The sequence below is a fragment of the Clarias gariepinus genome, chromosome 27, assembly GCF_024256425.1.
Source record: "Clarias gariepinus isolate MV-2021 ecotype Netherlands chromosome 27, CGAR_prim_01v2, whole genome shotgun sequence".
NCBI lineage: Eukaryota > Metazoa > Chordata > Actinopteri > Siluriformes > Clariidae > Clarias > Clarias gariepinus.
Window position 1 is genome coordinate 7,421,523 of NC_071126.1, and position 20,128 is coordinate 7,441,650.

General features: G+C 35.8%; 1 protein-coding gene across 1 annotated transcript; it reads right to left on the bottom strand.

Annotated features, from left to right (window-relative positions):
- Positions 1 to 1,286: 1,286 nt before the first annotated feature.
- On the bottom strand, positions 1,287 to 18,534 carry hif1ab (hypoxia inducible factor 1 subunit alpha b). Its single transcript, XM_053489021.1, has 15 exons — positions 18,177 to 18,534; positions 9,726 to 9,916; positions 8,242 to 8,387; positions 8,075 to 8,159; positions 7,832 to 7,941; positions 7,046 to 7,248; positions 6,260 to 6,366; positions 5,908 to 6,055; positions 5,528 to 5,790; positions 4,843 to 5,066; positions 4,465 to 4,584; positions 4,044 to 4,360; positions 3,192 to 3,297; positions 2,743 to 2,860; positions 1,287 to 2,589 (listed from the first exon to the last, which is right to left on the bottom strand). The coding sequence occupies exons 1-15, from the start codon at positions 18,206 to 18,208 to the stop codon at positions 2,429 to 2,431; spliced, it is 2,331 nt and encodes a 776-aa protein (XP_053344996.1). The 5' UTR covers positions 18,209 to 18,534; the 3' UTR covers positions 1,287 to 2,428.
- Between the last annotated feature and the right edge of the window lie 1,594 nt (positions 18,535 to 20,128).

Sequence of the window (20,128 nt, forward strand, 5' to 3'; positions counted from 1 at the left end):
TTGCAAGGTCGAATGGTTGTTCATTGTAAATGAAAAAATAAAATAAAGTTACAGAACACTAACAAACTAACTAACTACACACTAACTAATCTATCTGTTATCACCCAAATGAGGATGGGTTCCCTGTTGAGTCTGGTTCCTCTCAAGGTTTCTTCCTATTGCCATCTCAGGGAGTTTTTCCTTGCCACTGCCCCGTCACCCTTGGCTTGCTCATCAGAGAAATTTCATTCATATAATATATATAAGTTTATATATATTCATATATATATATATATATATATATATATATATATATATATATATATAAAAGTTTTTTATTATTATTTTTTTTATGAATTTCTTTCATTTTTGTGAAGCTGCTTTGAGACAATTAACATTATTAAAAGCGCTATATAAATAAAATTGAATTGAATTGAATAAGCCACTGTATGGCAGATGTTATTTTGCAGAAATAGGGGTTTATTTCTGATAAAATACACTGCAAGGCAAAAAACAGACAAAAAAAAAAAAAAAAAAAGGTTAGGGCCAATGTTCATGTGTGAAAATGGTCAGTTCATGTGTGAAAATGATTCCTCATACTCTCAGAACCACTCAAACAATTTGAGTCGTAGAATATTCTTATGCTATCAGGAAATAAAAACTCCATAGATGTGATAACCTGGTCATTCAGTCAATTCAGGTCATCAGCTGATTTAATTTTATTTCCACACAACATTGCTCAGTCTAGACCTGACCAGCTGAAGAAACCTCAGATCAAATCAAAAACCTGCCTCCTGAGGCTTGTACAGTGGCCACTATGCATAATGGGTCCATCGATTCTAGCTGTTCCTTTCTTATCCTGATGCACCCTTTGCTCTTGAATAGTCTCAATCTGAACTTTTTTTTTTAAATATTTAACTTCATGTGCTTAAGTGATCTTCAATCATAATTTTTTTCTGACCACATTTCTTTCACAAAGTTGATGGTTCAGGACTGTCCTCCCATGAATTGATAATGTGTTCCTGTGATTACAAATCACCTTAGTTGTTTTATTTTCTTAATACGGTGCAATAATTGGATTAATTAATAACTTGAAATTGATTAATTTGTTGACTTGTTTTGGCCAGGCAGTGTAACTGTAATGCATGCATGCTCATAGCTAAGAAATTGCTCTATGATATAACAAAGTTAGCTCTACAAGGTCAAACCAAAAATACCTTCTAATACATATTGACAAATATTTTTGTTTAGCTATTGCTAGCTATTTAAAAAAAAAAATCACCCAATAAAACAAGTAACACAAAAAGTTCTGGTCCACAATTATCCTTTAATGATTATGCAATAAACAGTACATTTAGTGTTAAGGAAATGTGCATGTACAAACTGCCAAAATGAACAGAAGTGTACAACCACCACAAAAGCATATGTTCATCCTACTGCAAAAACATAATAAAATGAAAGTAGATGCAGGACAAAGTCAACTTAGAAAAGCACAAGGAAAACATCTGCGCGGTAATGTTCTATATACCATTAGACACTTGAGTAACTGATATCGGCTTTGCATGGTTACGCTACATTATGCTTCAAAAGCATAATATTGAAATCTACCCTGGTCGATGAGATTTGACAAGCATGTATTATGACAGAAAAATGGCTAAAAATATAAAAATTTATCAAATAATTAAACCCAACTTATGGTTCAGCCTCTTTGAGACAGGATTTAAAAAATCCTATGTTACAGACATTTGCACATCGCTGAAAATGTTACAATTTCAAATCTTTTGAAAACAAATGTGAGAACTGCTTTAACCCATGTACAGAGAGCTGAAAAACTGCACAAGTCTCTCTATAGCAATAAGAATATCTGCTTGAAGCTAATGAATGAGCAAAATGCTCTTAAATATAACCGTTACAAACAAAAATGATAAACATGAGAAACGCAACAGACTGAAAATATATGGTTATAATAATTGATAAAAGTACATATTTGTAAAAAAAGAAAAAAAAAAAGAAAAGAAAAAAAAACTGTTTGTATATTGCATGAGCTGCTGGTATTCTATCTTACGAAAATAGTTTATTGTGCGACTTTAGCTACAATACAAAATGCTTGGGGAATAGATAGACAAAAACAGAAGGGATACAGAGAGTGTGGGACAATATCTGTGTTTAAAGAAGTGTGCGTTTATCAATAAGGCTCTTGACTTTGCTGTTGGTCATAGTGGAGGCTACACTCCTTTACTTTGCCTGGCAAGAAAAAAAATAACTAATAATCATTAAGTTTTTGGCCCCAAGGCCACTGGTATTTGGGATGCCCACTGAGGGCGATGGAACATGTAGGGGATAAGTCAGCAGACGATGAACAGATGGGGTGATGGTTCTACTTTTGAAGGTAATGTGGGGTAGGGGAGAAGTATACAAAGGGATACAGTGTCCGGAATCGCTAAGCAAGCTAGACTCCATTAACTTGGTCCAGAGCACGCAGCAGCTCCTCACCCTGCAGCAGGGGGTGGCGGTCCTGAATTGGGGCGTTAACCTCACAGTCGTAGCGTGTCAGTTGTGGTAATCTTCCTCTGCTCTCAAATGAGCTGCTCAGCAAACGACTGGCCAAGTCTTCAAAGTAAGAACAAAAATACCACTTTTTAAAACAGCAAATAAAATGCAAAGCATGACAATTATACATCCATTAATATAACTATAACTATATATATATATATATATATATATATATATATATATGACTACTTTGTGGTTCTTGTCACTTACCAGATGGTAGTATCAGAATGGTTTTGTTGCCCCCAAGCAAGCTCGAACCTTTAACCTCCAACACCTTGGCTCTCTTTCCAGGCTCGACAACTTCATCCACAGATTGGAGCAAAGCATCCTGTAATATCATGTAGTATTATTAGATAACTTTTAGTATTACAAAATGCAAGGTTCACTGAGTGTATATCACTGTTTCAATTTACAATAATCAGTACTGACAATTATAGTTTTAAGATTATAATACACAATTATGCACTAAGAAAAAAAAAAAGTTAGAAATCATTAAAAAATTTAAATGTACAAAATTTTTACAAGCTAACAAATCACTTTTTTATTTTTAAAACATTATTTTCAGACTTTCAGAAATATGCCTGATAACAAAATTCTGCTATGACATCAAGGAGTGAAATAAAATGAACAGAAATAAAATATTAGAGCTGTAGACTGACCAGCCCGACAGCTTGAGATAGAGAGGTGATCTCTAGTTTTCTCTTCCGCTGGCCATTCTGGACAGTCAAAACCTTTGAGGCAAATTCCTCATCGTCCACTTGCATTCTGAAAAATAGTTTTAATTTATTATTGTTATTAAATATAATTCTTGTAACATTCTGTTACACAAACATAACATACTAGACAAACGTAAAATGTCAGAACATTTAATTTGTTTTGTATTTGCCTGACCGTGATTAAGCATGGGGTAAGATTTTAAATACATTCTAGATATTAAACAGTGTTTATTTATTTTATTAATTAAAAACTAAAGGGTTTATCTCTCTGAATCGCTCCAATATTTTCTCTAAAAGTTCACAAATGCAGTATTTATTAGTTAAAATTTCATTTAGTTTATTTCATTGGGCTCCACAAAAATCTCCATACATAGGAAAATTAACACAGTTTAGTATAAAGATATATATATATATATATATATATATATATATATATATATATATATATAAATGTTTTATTGGTTTTAAATAAAAGAAGAATAATGTTTTTAAATCATTTATCAAATCATTTACCATGTATCAGAAGGTATGGCAAGACCTGTTTAAATAAAAAACATATTCGATTTACATACAGAACACCGGGTTGTATTAACAAAGAAAAGGCATTTATGTGGAGAACATCTTGCATTACATTTTGCTAAAAATGTTTCGCTCTGTATGGAGAATTTTGGGACATCCTGTATATTAGCAGCACATAGATGAATTATTTTCTCATAAAAAAGGTCATGAACATTTGTTTTCTTAATTTCTATCAAAATGATTAGCACGGTCACACAGACTGGGGATTAAATGTACCTCTTGGCCAGTGGGATGCCTGTCTCGGGGCTGATGTCCAGGGTTTGAGAGGCCTCATTGAAGGGTGTGGCAAAGATGCTGCTCAATTCCTGCAGCAGGTGGAGGGGAGAGGGCACATGGGTAGGTGGCTCCGGTTTTATAGAAGTGCTGGATGTTGAAGATGGACAAGTAGGTGATCGCTGGAAGACGGAGTTAATAGCAGAACCAGCCTGAGGACCAGAGGGGAGTGGGTCCAGGGAGGATGGGATATGCAGCTGGAAGTCATCATCCATTGGAATATATGGAGCAAGCATCTCAAGGTCAAGATCACCCATTTCCTTCAAGGCAAAAAATGAGACATTACACTGTGCACTATATTTAGAGAACTTGTATAATTAGGTGTTGAATGCAATGGCAAATGGAAAATCTCTTTCAATCTTACATCTGTGTTAAAGTCAGAGTTGGACTCTGTGTCAGTGGCAAACATTTTCTCGACCAAATCCAGTTTAAATTCAGAGTTTACATCTGAATCCACATGGAAGTAATGTGATGGACTGCTTGCCTGCAGAGGGAGAGAGCAGAAAACACAATTTTAGCATCACATTGTAATAGTTTTTACTGTTTCAATTGTACTGCAATCAATATGACCATTAGTAACTGAGAACCCAAACTAGTGCACAAATAGGCCTGTGAAAGAAATCTGATCAGTCTGATCCATACATATATATATATATATATATATATATAATGGCAACCATGACCATTGTTAAAAGCACTATATAAATAAAATTAAATTGAACTCATCATACGATGCATTTACCTCTGAGGAACTGGTGGAGCTGGGAGAAGTACTGGCAGTGTCTAGAGTGCGACGTGATGTGGATGAGATGGAAAATTCCTCTCCTCCAGGCTCCATTTTAACCAAAGCTGGAGAGGGATCACTGGGAGCCAGTGGTGACAGAGGCAAAGGGAGTTTCTCACTGGTGGAGGGCAGCATGACATCATTGTAAAGAGGCACCTCCTTCAGCACTTGCGTGTCAGAGTCTGAAAAAAGTCATAGATTTTGTCGCTGTTGTAATTTCGTTAATTGTGTTCAATGTGACTTAAGCTCATAAACTTTAGAGCTTAATTGAAACAACTTATTTTTAAAGAGAGACTATGGTTTAACATTCATGTATTAAACGGCCTACTAAAATCACTTTATCTAGGTTACTGACATCTGACAATTTTGAACATGCACTATATGGCCAAAGTTTTATGGACACCTGATTAACACACCCATCTTGCTATTGAAACACTCCATTTCAGATTTGGACCGTCCTTATTGTTATAATCATTTACAGTCTTCTGAGAAGGCTCACCACTAGATTTTGGTAGGAATTACAACACAGAGACATCTTAAAAAATGGGTGCTTATAACGATTTGGGGAAGAACCACACAGGAGTGTGATGTCAGGTGTCCACTTACCTTCAGTCATATAATGGATTTATACAGTGCTTATTACCTGAGCTGTCAAAATCAAGGGAAACAAAGGTGTCCCCTGGAGCTGGAGCCAGAACGGTGAGGGCCTCTGGCTCATCCTTTAGGGTGTCATACAGGCTCTTGGGGCTCTCCACAGAGCATGACAGGTGGTCCTTCTGGAAAAGCTTCATCATGTCCATAACTGAACTGTCCTCGTGCTCTATTTGCAGCTCCTCCTCCTTCTCCTCAGTCTTTTCAGGCACAGTCTGTTGCAGGGAAAGAACGACATCCTCCTCCACAATTCCACTGCAAGACAAAACATAAAAAGTACATTTCACTGCAATATGATTGCAAACGTAGTAAAAAAGAAATACAACACACAGATAAAGATAAAGTGAAATGATAAAGTGAAATGAGGTCTACCTGAGAACATAGTTGACACAAACAATGCACTGTGGCTGGGAGTTCTTGGGGTTGTAAATGACTGTGGCTTGAGTTTCGACCCATACGTAGCCTGCTTTCTTGGCCAGCATGCGATATTGACCTGTGGTAGCCTGGCCCTTTGCAAACACTGAGAAAAGGAAAATGTAGTCAGACAAATTCTTTTGACAAAAAAATCTTTTGTGAATAATTCTGTAAAACATCTGGTAGATAATAGGCAATTAATGTGCAAGAAAATCTTTAATCATTGCAGTCATGTAGGTATTGGTGTCATAATTACAAGAGAAAATAAAGTGCCACCAAATAGTGACATAAATGACCTAAGGAAACTTACAGTTTTGATGTGTCTTGTTGAGGTGGTCCGAATCCAGGGCATGGTAGTATTCATACACAGACTTATTTAGCAGGTCACTTGGCTCATGTCCCATCAGCTCTTTGATTCTGGTAGACAAAGAATTACATTGTTCTCATTCAGGACCAAGAGAAATAGCAATTAATGTTAGAAACATTTATAGAGTAGACAGCATCACTGTCATTCTAGCCATATACACACTTCCACTTAAACTAAACAGCTTTTTCCAAGGTATAAATCAATATATCACAAAAAAGAATTTTCTAGATTATATAATAAAAGAGAGATTAATAATGACAGATATGTTTCCTAGTTTGTATTTAGGTATGAAATTAGTAGATTTAACACTATGTTACCTATTGAAAATTTGTTTTTTTATAACAAAATAATAACCTTATAATTATTAGATGCAAGGCAATCACAACAAAATATCTCAGCATGTTCACAACACTATAATGTCTTTCACCACTGTAGGGACAATTACAAAAAAGAAAACACCACTAGGGGGTGATAAAGTCCAAGATGACCCCGGAACATATTTTAAATACTCAGGTGCCAACAGAGGAAGTTGATCACATGAAACCTCATAAATGCCCAAATGGTTTAAAAAATAGCCATGGGAGAGAGAAGAAAAAACACAGCCCTAAAGTACAATTTCATATATAAAAGAATTTTTTTTTTATGTGTCACTAAATATATGAAATAATTGTGAAAATTGAATTGCTAGATTTAGTAGAGTATTAGTACAGTATGATTAACTTTTTTCACCTTTCATCACAGTATGAGAACTTCATGTCCAGAGTATGGCGGCTTAGGAAGGTTTTGCTATCCAGAGGCACCTCGATGTTGGAGGGGTGAGGGATGGGCTCACAGATCAAGACCAAATAGGTAACGGAGGGCTCTTTGAATCCGCCTTCTCCAGAACTGTCACTGTGCTCCTGAACACGTACATGTCCTGTGCAATGAAGAACCTGGAACACAAGTCAGAACAGAATTACAACAAGGATAATTATTTCATATTTTCACTAAAAGTAAAATTGCCTCAAGTACTGACAAGCCAATAGAGGGTAAAGTACCATTCTGTTAGGTGAGCCAAATAAAAATTATTGAGAAAACTTCTCCCCTTTTTTTTGCTGATGCACGTCTGTACTAGTTAAGATGTAATTTCAGATACACAATGGGATTTGGGCCACAAGCCTGAGGTGGTTTACTTTGTGCCCGACTCACAATGTTTCCACAGTTAGACTGCCTATACCATATGAACGCATGTGCTTAGTAAAGTGTTGTTGATCTTTTAGCTGCTCTAGGCAAGGGGTCGGCACAGTGGAATACCCAGTTTGCACTACAACTTGGCACAGGTTTTACGCCGGATGCCCTGACGCAACCCTCCCATTTTATCCAGGCTTGGGACCAGCACTGCATCCAGTGGCTGGGGTTTGGGCACTGGCTGGGAATCTAACCCAGGCCTTCCGCATGGCAAGCAAAACACCTACCAATGAGCCACCAGTGCCCTCACATGTGTTTAGTAAAGTATGGAGTAATAAAGAGACTTACTTTCCAAGTGGCAGACTTGATGTTGACAGTGCGTCCTCTACTAGTGAGTGTACACTTCATGCGCAGGAAGAAACTTCGCTCTGTGTTTTGTGCTTTGGTTTTCTTGGACCCTACATAATAAGCAAAAGACCCAAGATCATTAGCTAAACCCTACTTAAATTAATTTAATTAGTACCAAAAACAATCTTTTAATTAGCTTTCATATAATGAGTATTATAAAAACAAGTAAAGTAAAGGACTTACCAGGTCTGTGCACCAGCATCTCCCTGACTTCCTCATGATCACAGGGATGTGCAAAATCAAAAATGCTGTGGCCAATCAAATCAAACTGACATAAAGGAGAAGAACAAACAGCATAACACACAAAATCTGAGAACAAAAAAGCTTAGTGAATTTGGGTAGATATGTACCTGTGTGAGGCCCATGCATTTGCAGACATTTTCAGAAAGATAGACCATGTCTCCATCCTCAGATAACACCATTAGGAAGCCTTCCAGGGCCTTCAGGTAGAAGCTATTGAGCTGGCTCTCCAGCTCAGACTCATTCTCTTCTTCATCTAAAACAAACAACAAAAAAAAAACAGTTCAGTCTGACTCCTTTTATCATTTACCAGCAAACTTGGTCTTTTTGCATGTGACTTATTAAATTCCCTATGAAATCATTATCAGAAGGCAGTGTTAGACTGCTTAAAAAGAAACCATGCCAAAACTTTTTATACCTAATGCTAGTAGATGGTCTTCTTTTATTCACTTTCACAGGGAAGCTAGTTAAGCAATCTAGAAAAAAATGCTCACATTTGTAAATATGCACCCAGCATACATCCAAAGGAAAAAAATTGACAACATTAGTGTAACAGCACACTGGAACTTACCTGCAACACTGGAAAATGGCAACCTCGGGCGTACAACATATACTTTTTTCTAGGGATGCACCGAAATTTCGGCCGCCGAAACGTAAGAAAGCGCCGAAAATAAAAGCCGAAATTGTCGCCACGCCTCTCCCATCCTCCCGTCTCGTTCGCGCTGTCATTACGCATCAAACACGGAGTATGTCGGCGGTTTGGAAGCACTTGGAAGCAAGTTTTGTTATTGTTAAACAGCCTTATTACTGTTATTTATTATCAATAAAAGTTTGATTGCTTAATTAATTTGTAGTTTTTTTAATACAAACAAAAAGAAAATATTTTAAACATGTTTTTTAATGAAGCCATTTTCGGTTTCGGTATCGATTTTCGGCCAAGTGCATCCAAAAATTTCGGTTTCGTTTTCGGCCCAGAATTTTCATTTCGGTGCATCCCTACTTTTTTCACTATGCCATCACATATTTATTAAAAAATAAAGCCAAAAAAAACAAACATGTGGGCAATACTAAGAATCCCAATGATTCAACTGTCTGATTCACAATCTTTACAACATTGCTTTAGTTTATTGAGGTTTTGGGGCATTCGCTTATGCGCTACTCTCTTAAGGTCTCATTACAGCATTTCGATTTGCCATTCCAAAACTATGATTCTTTTATTTTTCAGCCATTCTGTTTTGATGGATTTGCTCCATTTGACTTTTCATTCTAAGGTGAAGATGTCATCTCAAGCTGGGTGCAAAAATCACACGACGACTAATGCATTGGTGATGTTGATGAGATGTCTGTATTAGAAATTGCGTGTTAAGCTGTTATACCTCAGGTGTTTTTTTCCATTTTCACTTTCCTTATAAATCAATTGTTTATAAAGCTGTCTTACCGCTGCCTTGGGTGTGTCAATTACTGACCAGGGTAATCACTTTGCAACCCTAGTTTTAACAGCTTTGCTTGTCAAAAACCCCCTAAGGACATTTTGCTAAACGGAGGAAGCACAGTAGTGAAATGATTATTCATATCCATTGATCCTTAGACTGACCAGAGTTCAGCAGTTTTCTCATGCGCAGGTAGCTGATGATGAGCCTCATGATAGAGGCCTTGTCCAGGTGAGAGGTGACATTGTGGGGCAGGGGCAGCTGCTGTGCGAGCTCGTAGAACACCTCAGACTCCTTGCCTCTGCGGCATCGGGCAGCATCCCTGGACTTCTCCTTTCTGCGCTCCGAGCTCACCCTGGAAAAGACAAGGGGGAAATTATTTTAACAATACACCTGCTACATTCCTTAAGTCTGACAGAGATAGGGAAAGTAAATGCATGGTCATTTTAATTTTGTCTTTTTATTCCACCACAAGTGAAATAAAGGAATTAGGAAATGAGTACGAAATGTGTGAGGAAACTTGAGGAACTAGCTACATGGTGGTGTGATGGTATTTTAGAATAGATTATTTGCCAAGACAAAAGGTTGGCGAGTTATGGTCACAGTCAGTTTCCAGGTTCCCAATATGAACAGAGAATAAAAGAGCATTATACAATAGAAACGAGAAGTCTTCACAAGATCAACTGGTCACTTCTCTTGTTCCTCACTTACACCACAATATACCCATCTCTTTAAAGTACAACTGTACCAAACCTTTATCAGAAAACAACTGTGTAGATCTACAATTTTTATGCTGTTAATTACTAAAAATATTATAAAGTATTAAAGATTGTATTAAAATAAATTTCAATGCAGTGAAATTAAAGTAAAATTGTTATTTATAATATGTCACCAAAAACATTGCAAAATATTAAATCCCTTTAACCTAAAACTTCAGTACAAGATTCAATAAAAGGTGTTTCACAAAAGCCTGTACTGACTTGTCCAAAATCTTCTGTTTGCTTCCATTATAAAAGAGTTTACAGTAAAAGGAAATTGGTTTGCATGAACCACCCTCATGCTCAACTTCTGCAAGTGACCATGTGGAATAAAAGCATAACATCTGTTTTAAAAATAGCTGTGTTTTTCGTTTGTCAACTTTATAGACTAAAGCAGAAAACACGTCCCCCAAAACCTTCCCGAAAGTGTGTCACAGAATAACTGAATCAATCCCAAAGCGGCCTCAAGTATTCCAGGGAAAAAAAAAGAAGAAAAAAAATCAACAACTTTAAGGTTAAAGCAAAAAACATTTTATAACACAAGGACAATATAATTACAAATTTTTAACTATTTAACAAGTCAGGTTTGGTGTAATGATGTTATATAATATTGCAGACCACCACAATGTGTAAATTTTTTTTGTACTAAAGCAAAAGCATATCATTCAATCTGGAAAGAAAGTACCAGCAGCTTTACATTTTTTATGTTTGTGTAAGCTTTAAAAATAAACAGTGAAAAAAAACTTTTCCCGGAATTGTTATTTAGTCAAAACTCCCTGACAATTTTTTTTTTCCAACACATCCTCCTGTGATTACTTACAACAGCACTCACTAGGCCATGTTTAAAGATTCAAGGATGATACAACGCAGAGGCAAGATTTGCAACACACAAAATATTTACTGCCCACATATTGCAGATATCATAATAAATTCCATAATATCTTCACAATGATCTTAAACAGCCTTAAGCTACAGTATGGTGTGTACAGGATGGCTGCAGTCATGCGAATGCAAATTAAAAACGCAGCACCTTGCAGTTCTCCCAAAGTAACAATTTGCACTGTTTCTAGCTCTTTAATAGATCATTAAAAATACTTTTAAGGTCTGCAATTTTCGTGAGTTGCTGCCACAGTGCTGAGTAAATTTCCCCCCATTTTTAGGGTGGCCAATCAAGCAAAGGAAAAAAAAAATGCAAAAGAGCAAAAAACAGTCTGTGTTATAAGCAGTGACATGTAAGATTACTCCTAAATATTTATTTTACACTAGAAAGGGCCAGTAAATACATGAACGGACAAGTAAATACATGCAGTTGAGACTGAAAAATAAGTACAGTAGGTATACCTGCATATACCCTTTACTACTTCACTGCCACAAATTACTGTATTTGCATTCCAAGTTAAAACCAAAACCCCCCTCATTTTCATGTGTGTGTTGACCAACATTATTTGCAAACTTGCCTGGAAAGAGAGCATACGTCCCTTATTTAAGTCTAAAAATCTCCAGGGATCCCCTGATACGATATTATCACAACACCTCGGTGCAGATGTAATTTGTATTACGATTCCATATGTAGTACAATTTTATAAATATCCAGATTTTATATTTAACTTCTTTTTTTTGTTACAATGCTAAACAAACTTACGTACTGCATGGTAACGTGTGAACAGTTTAGAGCGCATCATCTGTAGGAGTATAGAGGATCTACCACTTTATATGCAAACATATAAATATGAAAAATTTATTTTGGAAAACTGATTGTAGGGTTTTTAATTTTTTGGGATCAGTGTGGCGATACACGAATTAACAAAGAAAAGAATCATAATACACCACTTAATCAAATTAATTTTGCTTTCTTTTTACTCCTGCTCACAGATGGCCCTTAAGATTTAAATATTTTTTTCCTGTCCCTTGGGAGTTCAAGGTGTGCGTTTCACTTCTTTTTCTAATGTATTCAGAACAGCTGTGTTTCTAACTCTTCACTTGGGGACGGCAACTGAGGTATAAATCAGCTTTGCTTTCAAAAGAGAACAACACTTTTTCCCAGCTGGGAGCTACATGCAAATAGTACCGCAATAAAAATACAATGCATGACCGTCACACAGGTGACACACAAATCTACACAAACTCAAGGCTGAATAATTAATCATTTACTGTGTCAATATTAACAGTCCTAATTAATTAACTTGCTTGTAATTTCTTCAATCGGAACAGTCAAGTCTTCTGTCTATCTTCTAAGTTAATTCACGAGTGACAAGCACCAACCTGCGTCACCAGTGCAAGTAATCGTCATAACTTATAAGAAAGGCCAAACTGTGTCATCAGTTGTTGTGTGTGTTGCCACGGGCAACTAAGTAAGGCAAATAATAGCAGTTGAGCCATTACTACAATCGAAGCAGAACATATATCTAAACTTGGATATTGTTTGCCAGAACGTTCCAAGATCCAGTTGTCAAATCAAAGTGCATATAGAAAAAGTTCGAGTAATGCTTTCAGTCCACTTAAAATGCCAAGAAAAGCCATAATATTAGACATAAGAAGGAAGCCAAGCTTTGCTCTATCTTCTCTTTGTGTTTACTGGCAGCTCGCAAACCAACTAGGTGCATACTGCCACCTGCTGTTTAGGAGAGTGTAAATAACTAATAATAATAGTAATAATGTGTGAATAATAGTAATGTTGCCCATTGGGGGAGTGGGAAGCAATGGTTTATGGGGTGGTATGCTTTTATCGTCTCTAGTGTAAAAACAGCGTAATAGGTACATGTGAAAATTGGCATCACATTTCATGCACAAAGCCATACACAATAGATGCCGATTAATACCAATCATTCTAAACTGCTCTGCTTGTGCACAGCCCCACCCATTTGAACAAAAACATCCCAAATCACCATGAAAGGAAAATTACACTTGTTAGCAGACAGCATGAATTGTGGTGAAACCTCCAAAACCTTTCCCCAACAGTAATAGAAGTTGAGTTAAACATAAATTATTGGTTTGTCACTTTTACAATTAGCATACATTACATTAACCTTTGTACAATTTAACTACATGTGTGCATTATATTGCCCTAATTACATTTAGAAAAACTAACACTGGGGAAGGAAGGGGAAGAGATGAAACAGAGAGGTAATTTTCCATGTAGTGGGGAATGAAAGAAAAAGTCATTTTTTTAAATCTGTGACTGTAAGAAGCTTTTTATGACTCCCAAGTTCTTCCCCAAGGTTTGTAGTCCTACTTATATTACACACAAAATAATAAAAAACTTGCCCCTTCAGCCTTCAAGTTTCCTTGTTCCTATGGTAAGTTCTAGAAAACGACATTTGCTAAAACAATGACACTGCAGGCTGTCAGTGGCCTTCAAGAAAAGGGAAGGAAGTGCGTCAAGCTGCCAGCAAACTGAGAGGAAACAAAACAGAAGGTATATTAATTTGAAAAAAGCTACAACACAATGGTAAGAAGAATGTGACTCTGCTGTATGATTTTGAAGTACAAAACATTTTAATTTAGCTCTGGTTTACAAATTATTCCAAGATACTGACAACAAGCTACTCTCTCTTTCTTTCTGTGGTCTATTCACCTGTCTCTGTACTTGATGTGCAGAAACTGCCAACGTGTCAGCAAGCCATTTACTGTAATTATAAACTGTGCTGCATAGATAAGTCAAATACATAACCAATAATAAATAAAGAAACTTCTCATCATAGAAATCGGACTGATTTTTATTTTTATCAAATTACTTTGGAATGTTTTAAATGTCAGCTTTCACTTTGGCACAACACTTTTTGTGTGATATATTTATTAGTCATGCTGTTTATATATATTTACTGAAGGCAGAAGTTTATATACACCTAGCTGGATGTCATTCTTGAGATTTTTTTAACCATTCCATAGATTACATGTTAACAAACAAATTACATGTTAACAAGTTTTGGCAAGTTGGTCAGGACATACTATATCATGCATGACACAAATAATTTGTCTAACCTGAAAGTGTGCTCAGGAAAGAAGGTGTCTCAGTCCAAAACTGAATTTTGGACTGAGACACTGGATTTTGGACAAAACTGAATTTATTATTATTTTTAAATGTAAGTTTGCAGGTGAACCTGGGGACAAAGATCTTACTTTAGAGAAATCTACTCTGGTCTAATAACACAAACATTTAACTGTTTTGCCATAATAAGCATCGTTGTCTGGAGGAAAAGGGTGGAGGCCTGCAAGCTGAAGAACATCATTCCCCAACCTGAAGCACATGGGGGTAAAGGCATCATGTTGTGGGAGTGCTTTGCTCCAGGAGAGACTAGAAGGAAGATTTTGTGGATATAATGAAGCAAAATCTCAAGGCATCGATTAGTTAGGAAGTTAAAGCTTGGTTTCAAACGTATTTGGAAATTTTATGCCAAATGTTGTATAAACCCTAAACCCTAACACAATGTTGTGAACCCTAAATATACTTACAAAGTTGTGGCAAAATGGCTTAAAGACAAAGAAGTCAAGGTATTATAAAGGCCCTCAATCCAACAAGTAACAACTGAAAAAGCATGGGTGACCTTACCCTTTGGTACACAAGTTTTCTGAGGACAAATAGGCTACAATTCAGTGGTTTATTGTGGCTACCTGAAATGGTTTTACACAAGTTTAACAATTTAAGGGCAATAATAACAAATCATAACTAAGTGTATTCAAAATTGCACAAATGGGTCTTAAATGATTTTAAAAAATAAGGTAGTGGTCCTAACTGACCTAATACCTAAAAAAACAATAACCTAAAAAAAGTTATTGTTTACCAGGTCCATAGAAAATTTAGGTGAAATGTGTTGGGGTAAGAAAACTTCTGCTTTTAATGTCTGGTTTCAACGCTATGTGTAAATGTGCTTTATGCACATACAATTCTCCTAAACAAATTTACTTACACCTAAAAAAACAGCTGATGGATTTTACACCATTTTGTGGTATTTGTGTAACAACACTAGTGTAAACAATGACTCAAAATTCATTAGTTTAGCAACATGTACTGAAATTTGAAGAATCCGCTAACGCTCAATAAATTTATTTTAAACACAAAGTGTGCTCATTAGTTTTTGTTTTTTGTCCTGGCACAAAATAAATATTTAATATTAAAGTATAAATATATGTCTTTGTCTACTTCTCTTAGGTCGGAAGTAAAACCAATTCTTAACACATTATCAAAACCAAAAAATAAAAAGTAACACAAGAAACACAGATATTGTTTCCTCTGAAGTCTTGCTTAACGATGCCATGTCACATGCCTGAAACAACCATGCAAGAATGCCTTTTCTTCACTGCATCCTTGTGACAGAAAGTAGAAGAAATCTGTTCTAGTCATTGTCTCTAGATGTCAGAATAATAATTTACTGAACAGCTACTAAAATCTCCAATGCAATATTTAAGATGCAATGTTCTACTAGCAGCCAGCTTAAGTCGATCTTTTATGACTTAGCAGGCTTCTGGTGTGTAATACAAATTCTGGAAGATAAGTTACATTTATTCACACTTTCATTTTTTTTTTTTATTATTGAGGCATACCTACAAACATTAAACTGCTAAACTTGACAACTTCCACAATTTCTTTTGATTATTGTTGCTTCTTCTTCTTCTTTTGGATTTATGCAATACTACCAGCTACTGGAATGGTAAAGAAAAAAAAGAGCCATGTCAACTAAATAGAAAACACCACATTGAATGTGAAACAAAATTTTTATGTTTAAATACTTTAAGTAGCTTTTAATCAATTAAAAACAAAAACTATAAGAAACAAATCTCATTGAGACAAATCAGACAGTAATAATTTAAGCAGGTCTTGGGCAATTTCTACCCCTCTTTCTGCTATCAACCAGGTAAAGAGAAACACCTGACAAGACCAAGAAACCACCCAACTGTATCTTTAATGTGACAGCTGCTCATAAAACCCACCATAACACACTAAAAGAAAAAGTTATCTACTGTCTTACACATAAATGAGCTCACAAATGCTCAAACCTGCCTAGGGTTGCTGTGTCTCATAGCTATGTACATCCTAGTCCTAACATTGTCTGGATTTATACTCCGGATGAATAAAGGGCAGTCATCAAGCCCCCGGCCAGTAGCATAAACGTTTATTTTTGCATTCACACATCTTGGATGAAAATAATGATGCTAGCCTTGACTTGAATATTATCTTTTGTGCATGTCAAAAGCTCATAGTGAAATGTTGGCCAACAACTTCTCGACTACAAAGCATTAGACAGAAAAGGAGATAATGATATGGTTACACGTTGCATTCTGAATTTGCTTCCCTTTGTATGTATCAATGCACTTTTCTAGCAAACAATCATTATGACATCAAGTTAACTCACACTTTTTAAGCCCGGGCAAAACATTCACATGACTGGGCATGATACTGAAGCTTTCTCATGCCTGGTACTGTACACCAGACTATAATTCGTCTCCAGTGACAAAGGGTGAAAATAATAGACATAAAACAAAGCATGTCTGGCAAACAGTAGCAGAATTATCCATTAGTACAAGACACATCCTTAAAGTGTTAAAAACTTTCACTTGTCTGTTAAGTGGCTTAGGAGATTACTGGTATTTACGTTAATCACCTAGTAGTCAATGAGACCACCATAAAAAAAAAGCATCACACCTAATATACTGTGGCTACAATAATCCTGACAGTACGCAAAATCGCGTCTCCATATATCCTCTTTTCATCAGCGGATGTGTGTACTGTGCCAAAGTGTTATTGCATTATCTTGTGTGGTGTTCAGAATGTTTACTGTATTGCTAAAAACCAACAACCAGGAAAAACAAATCCTAAATCTATAACTAATTGTTTACTATAACTTTTCTTGCCTTGACCTCTCACCCACAAAAACAGTGAGTAAATAGGAAGTATTACAAACAAGATACCAGATTTCCTGGTAGAGATCAGACCAAATTCTTGCCACAAGCCTAAGCAGGAAATCCCATTGACGTCAAAGCCTAGGTTGAGTAAGATCTGAGTGAAAAGCAGGACCAAACAGAAGTCTTCTTTACAAAAAGTTGTAAAATAATTCTAAAATTTGGGTTTAAAATTAATCAATTATTGAAAAAGTCGCTTATTTATAAAATACACATGTATTACAGGATAATTAAATCCATCATTTATTATATTCACTCAACCTTCCAGAGTCTCTAACAAATGATAATAACAATATAATTACTATAAAATACTACTACTATTGATAATAACAATAATAATCATTATTATTATTATTGTTGTTGTTAGGCTTACTATTATGTTATAATTATTGAGTCCACACCAAATGATGCCACGCAGACAACCTTGCTCTCCGTCTACGATCATTAAAGATTCATTAATTGAAAAAAAAATCCTAGACTGCATATTTAGTTTTAAGTTCTACACTTAAATAATAGTATCAAATGACATTTTTTTTTAAATAATAAAATGTAATAGACTAATAAGGACTAAGCTATTACATTAGTTTATACAACGTAACGTAATGCCCGGTAGTTTTGTCTACTTTATGTATTTTATTCCTACTATTAAAATAAAAACTATTTTCCCAAAATAAATGATAATTGCACTTTAAATAATAACACATAAATCTCATGTACAGATTGTCTCAATGCATCTTTAGTTGTTGTCTTGTGTGCAAAACTTTGTGTGAAACAAACGCTTCCTCCGGACCCTCTCGACACAAAATGGCGGCGACCCGGCTGGCTGTTTGCTAACTCTGGGTTAGCTCCAAGCGTCGTTGCTAACAGCGGCGGCGAAAGTGTTACTTAAATACCTAATATAACGTAGCACAAAATAAACACCAAGGTGTGAGACGACCATGGAAAAAACGCAAACTCTACCTTTTCTTTTCGGTGACAACTCCAGTATCCATTCCTGGGTGAAACCTCTCAATGTGTAAGGTTTTACCCCAATCCACCGCCGGAACAAAACCACTGGCTAAGCTAACTGGTTCCCAAGGCCCGAAGAATGAAGGACGTGTCCGAGAGGCTTTCCAAAAAATGACAAAACTTGCAAAAAAAAACTAAAGAAACACAACAGAAACAGTCTCTTATCCGATATTCTGATGAGTCGAATGCAAGAGGGAGGTCGACCCTCGAAATGCCTGAAGGTCAAAACATTTGTATTCGGTTTTCTTCGGCACGCAGTTACAGCGAGGCGACGGCACAGCGCTTACAACTACACTCTATGAGGCGCGTTCATGGGAACGGGAACGCGCAAATCACATGCCTCCCTGGCATGGAGACAAGAAACGTCACTGCAAGCTCTTACTGCAGCTCCATCCACATGATCTGTGCAGGGTAAAGATAGCCAGGAAATGTGAATAGGATAAAAGACATGTCAACACAGTCTCACTATAGGCACAGTAGTGACATTCACCTGATAGTCCCATGGAGTGTGAGTGTTCATACACAGGTATCTGCTCCTTCATGGCCTCTTTACACTGATGGAAACAGTAAAGAGCTCCTGACAGGGGACAGCATGTGTGTACAGTATATTTGCCTGCATTGCAAAAACATTGTGAAATATCCTGAATATAGTCAAAATCATTCAATTTAATATTTCTTATTATAAGAATAAGAATACATATATCAAAGCAGTTGATAATTTAGTGTTAAAATATTTGTAAAGGTTTATATTTATTCTTTACCTGAAGTGTGTGTTTATTATATATCATGTATTATATATAGCAATTATCGATTATTGAATCTGCTACATCAAAACATTTTACTTATTTCTATCTTTGTATAAGAGTCAAAAATAATCCACACACTGGTTATAGTAAATCGGTGCTTCTTATCCGTGCTTTCCGTTGAAGCCTACTGTCTCCCCAGTCATTGCTGTGCAGGTGTGAACGTGTTACATCATTCATTTGTAACTATAGTGTGAGTAGAAATGGATGCCCCACTTATGATTTGCATTTTTTATTTATTTTATTTATTTATTTATTTTTTTGCGGTGTAAGGGTGTACCTGGTGCCAAAACAACACATGGAAGAGCATGAACATAAGCATTTGGATATCAACAACCGATAATCTAAGGAAGTTGAAAGCTTCTTTAAGAAGATCAAAGGAAAAGTTCAAAAGTCAACCATCACCTGGGAAATTGATGTGTACAATTTTCTGGGATTAAGGGGCAGTGTTGGACCATTATCAGGAAAAGGGTTTATCAATCAACAGTGCTCATTACAGTAAGATGCTTATTAAAGAGCTGAAGCTAAAGCATACTTGGAATAGTCCTGATCCTGCTCCATCGGACTTTCACCGTTTTACTCCTCTAAAAGCAGCCCTACAAGGGCAAGTCAGCGGTGCATACATGACCTATATATATATATATATATATATATATATATATATATATATATATATATATGTAGATAGATAGATAGATAGATAGATGAATTATCTTTTTTAGAAATAAATGCTTAACATTACCAAAATTATGTGGCAACAGAAAAAGCTTATTTAATGACTGAAATTTAAAACAGCCATAATATGGAAATAGGTTTTGTTAAAATTTTTATTGATATCCTATAACAGATCATTGTTAATAAAATGGAATATATTCAATATATTTCCACTTGCTGGCATTTTTTTAGAGTTATACCAAGCAACGCACAACTGAGACAGGATATGATTGTGCAATTAAAGCTTGGAGATATTGCTTAAGCACCTATCAGTGGCAGTTTGGTATGACTGTAATTTTAACTTGTCATCATTCGATGAACTGCCCAGTCTTAACCCTTAACCATTATTTCCTCCCCAAAATGAATATGATCTAAAGTTCCTATTCT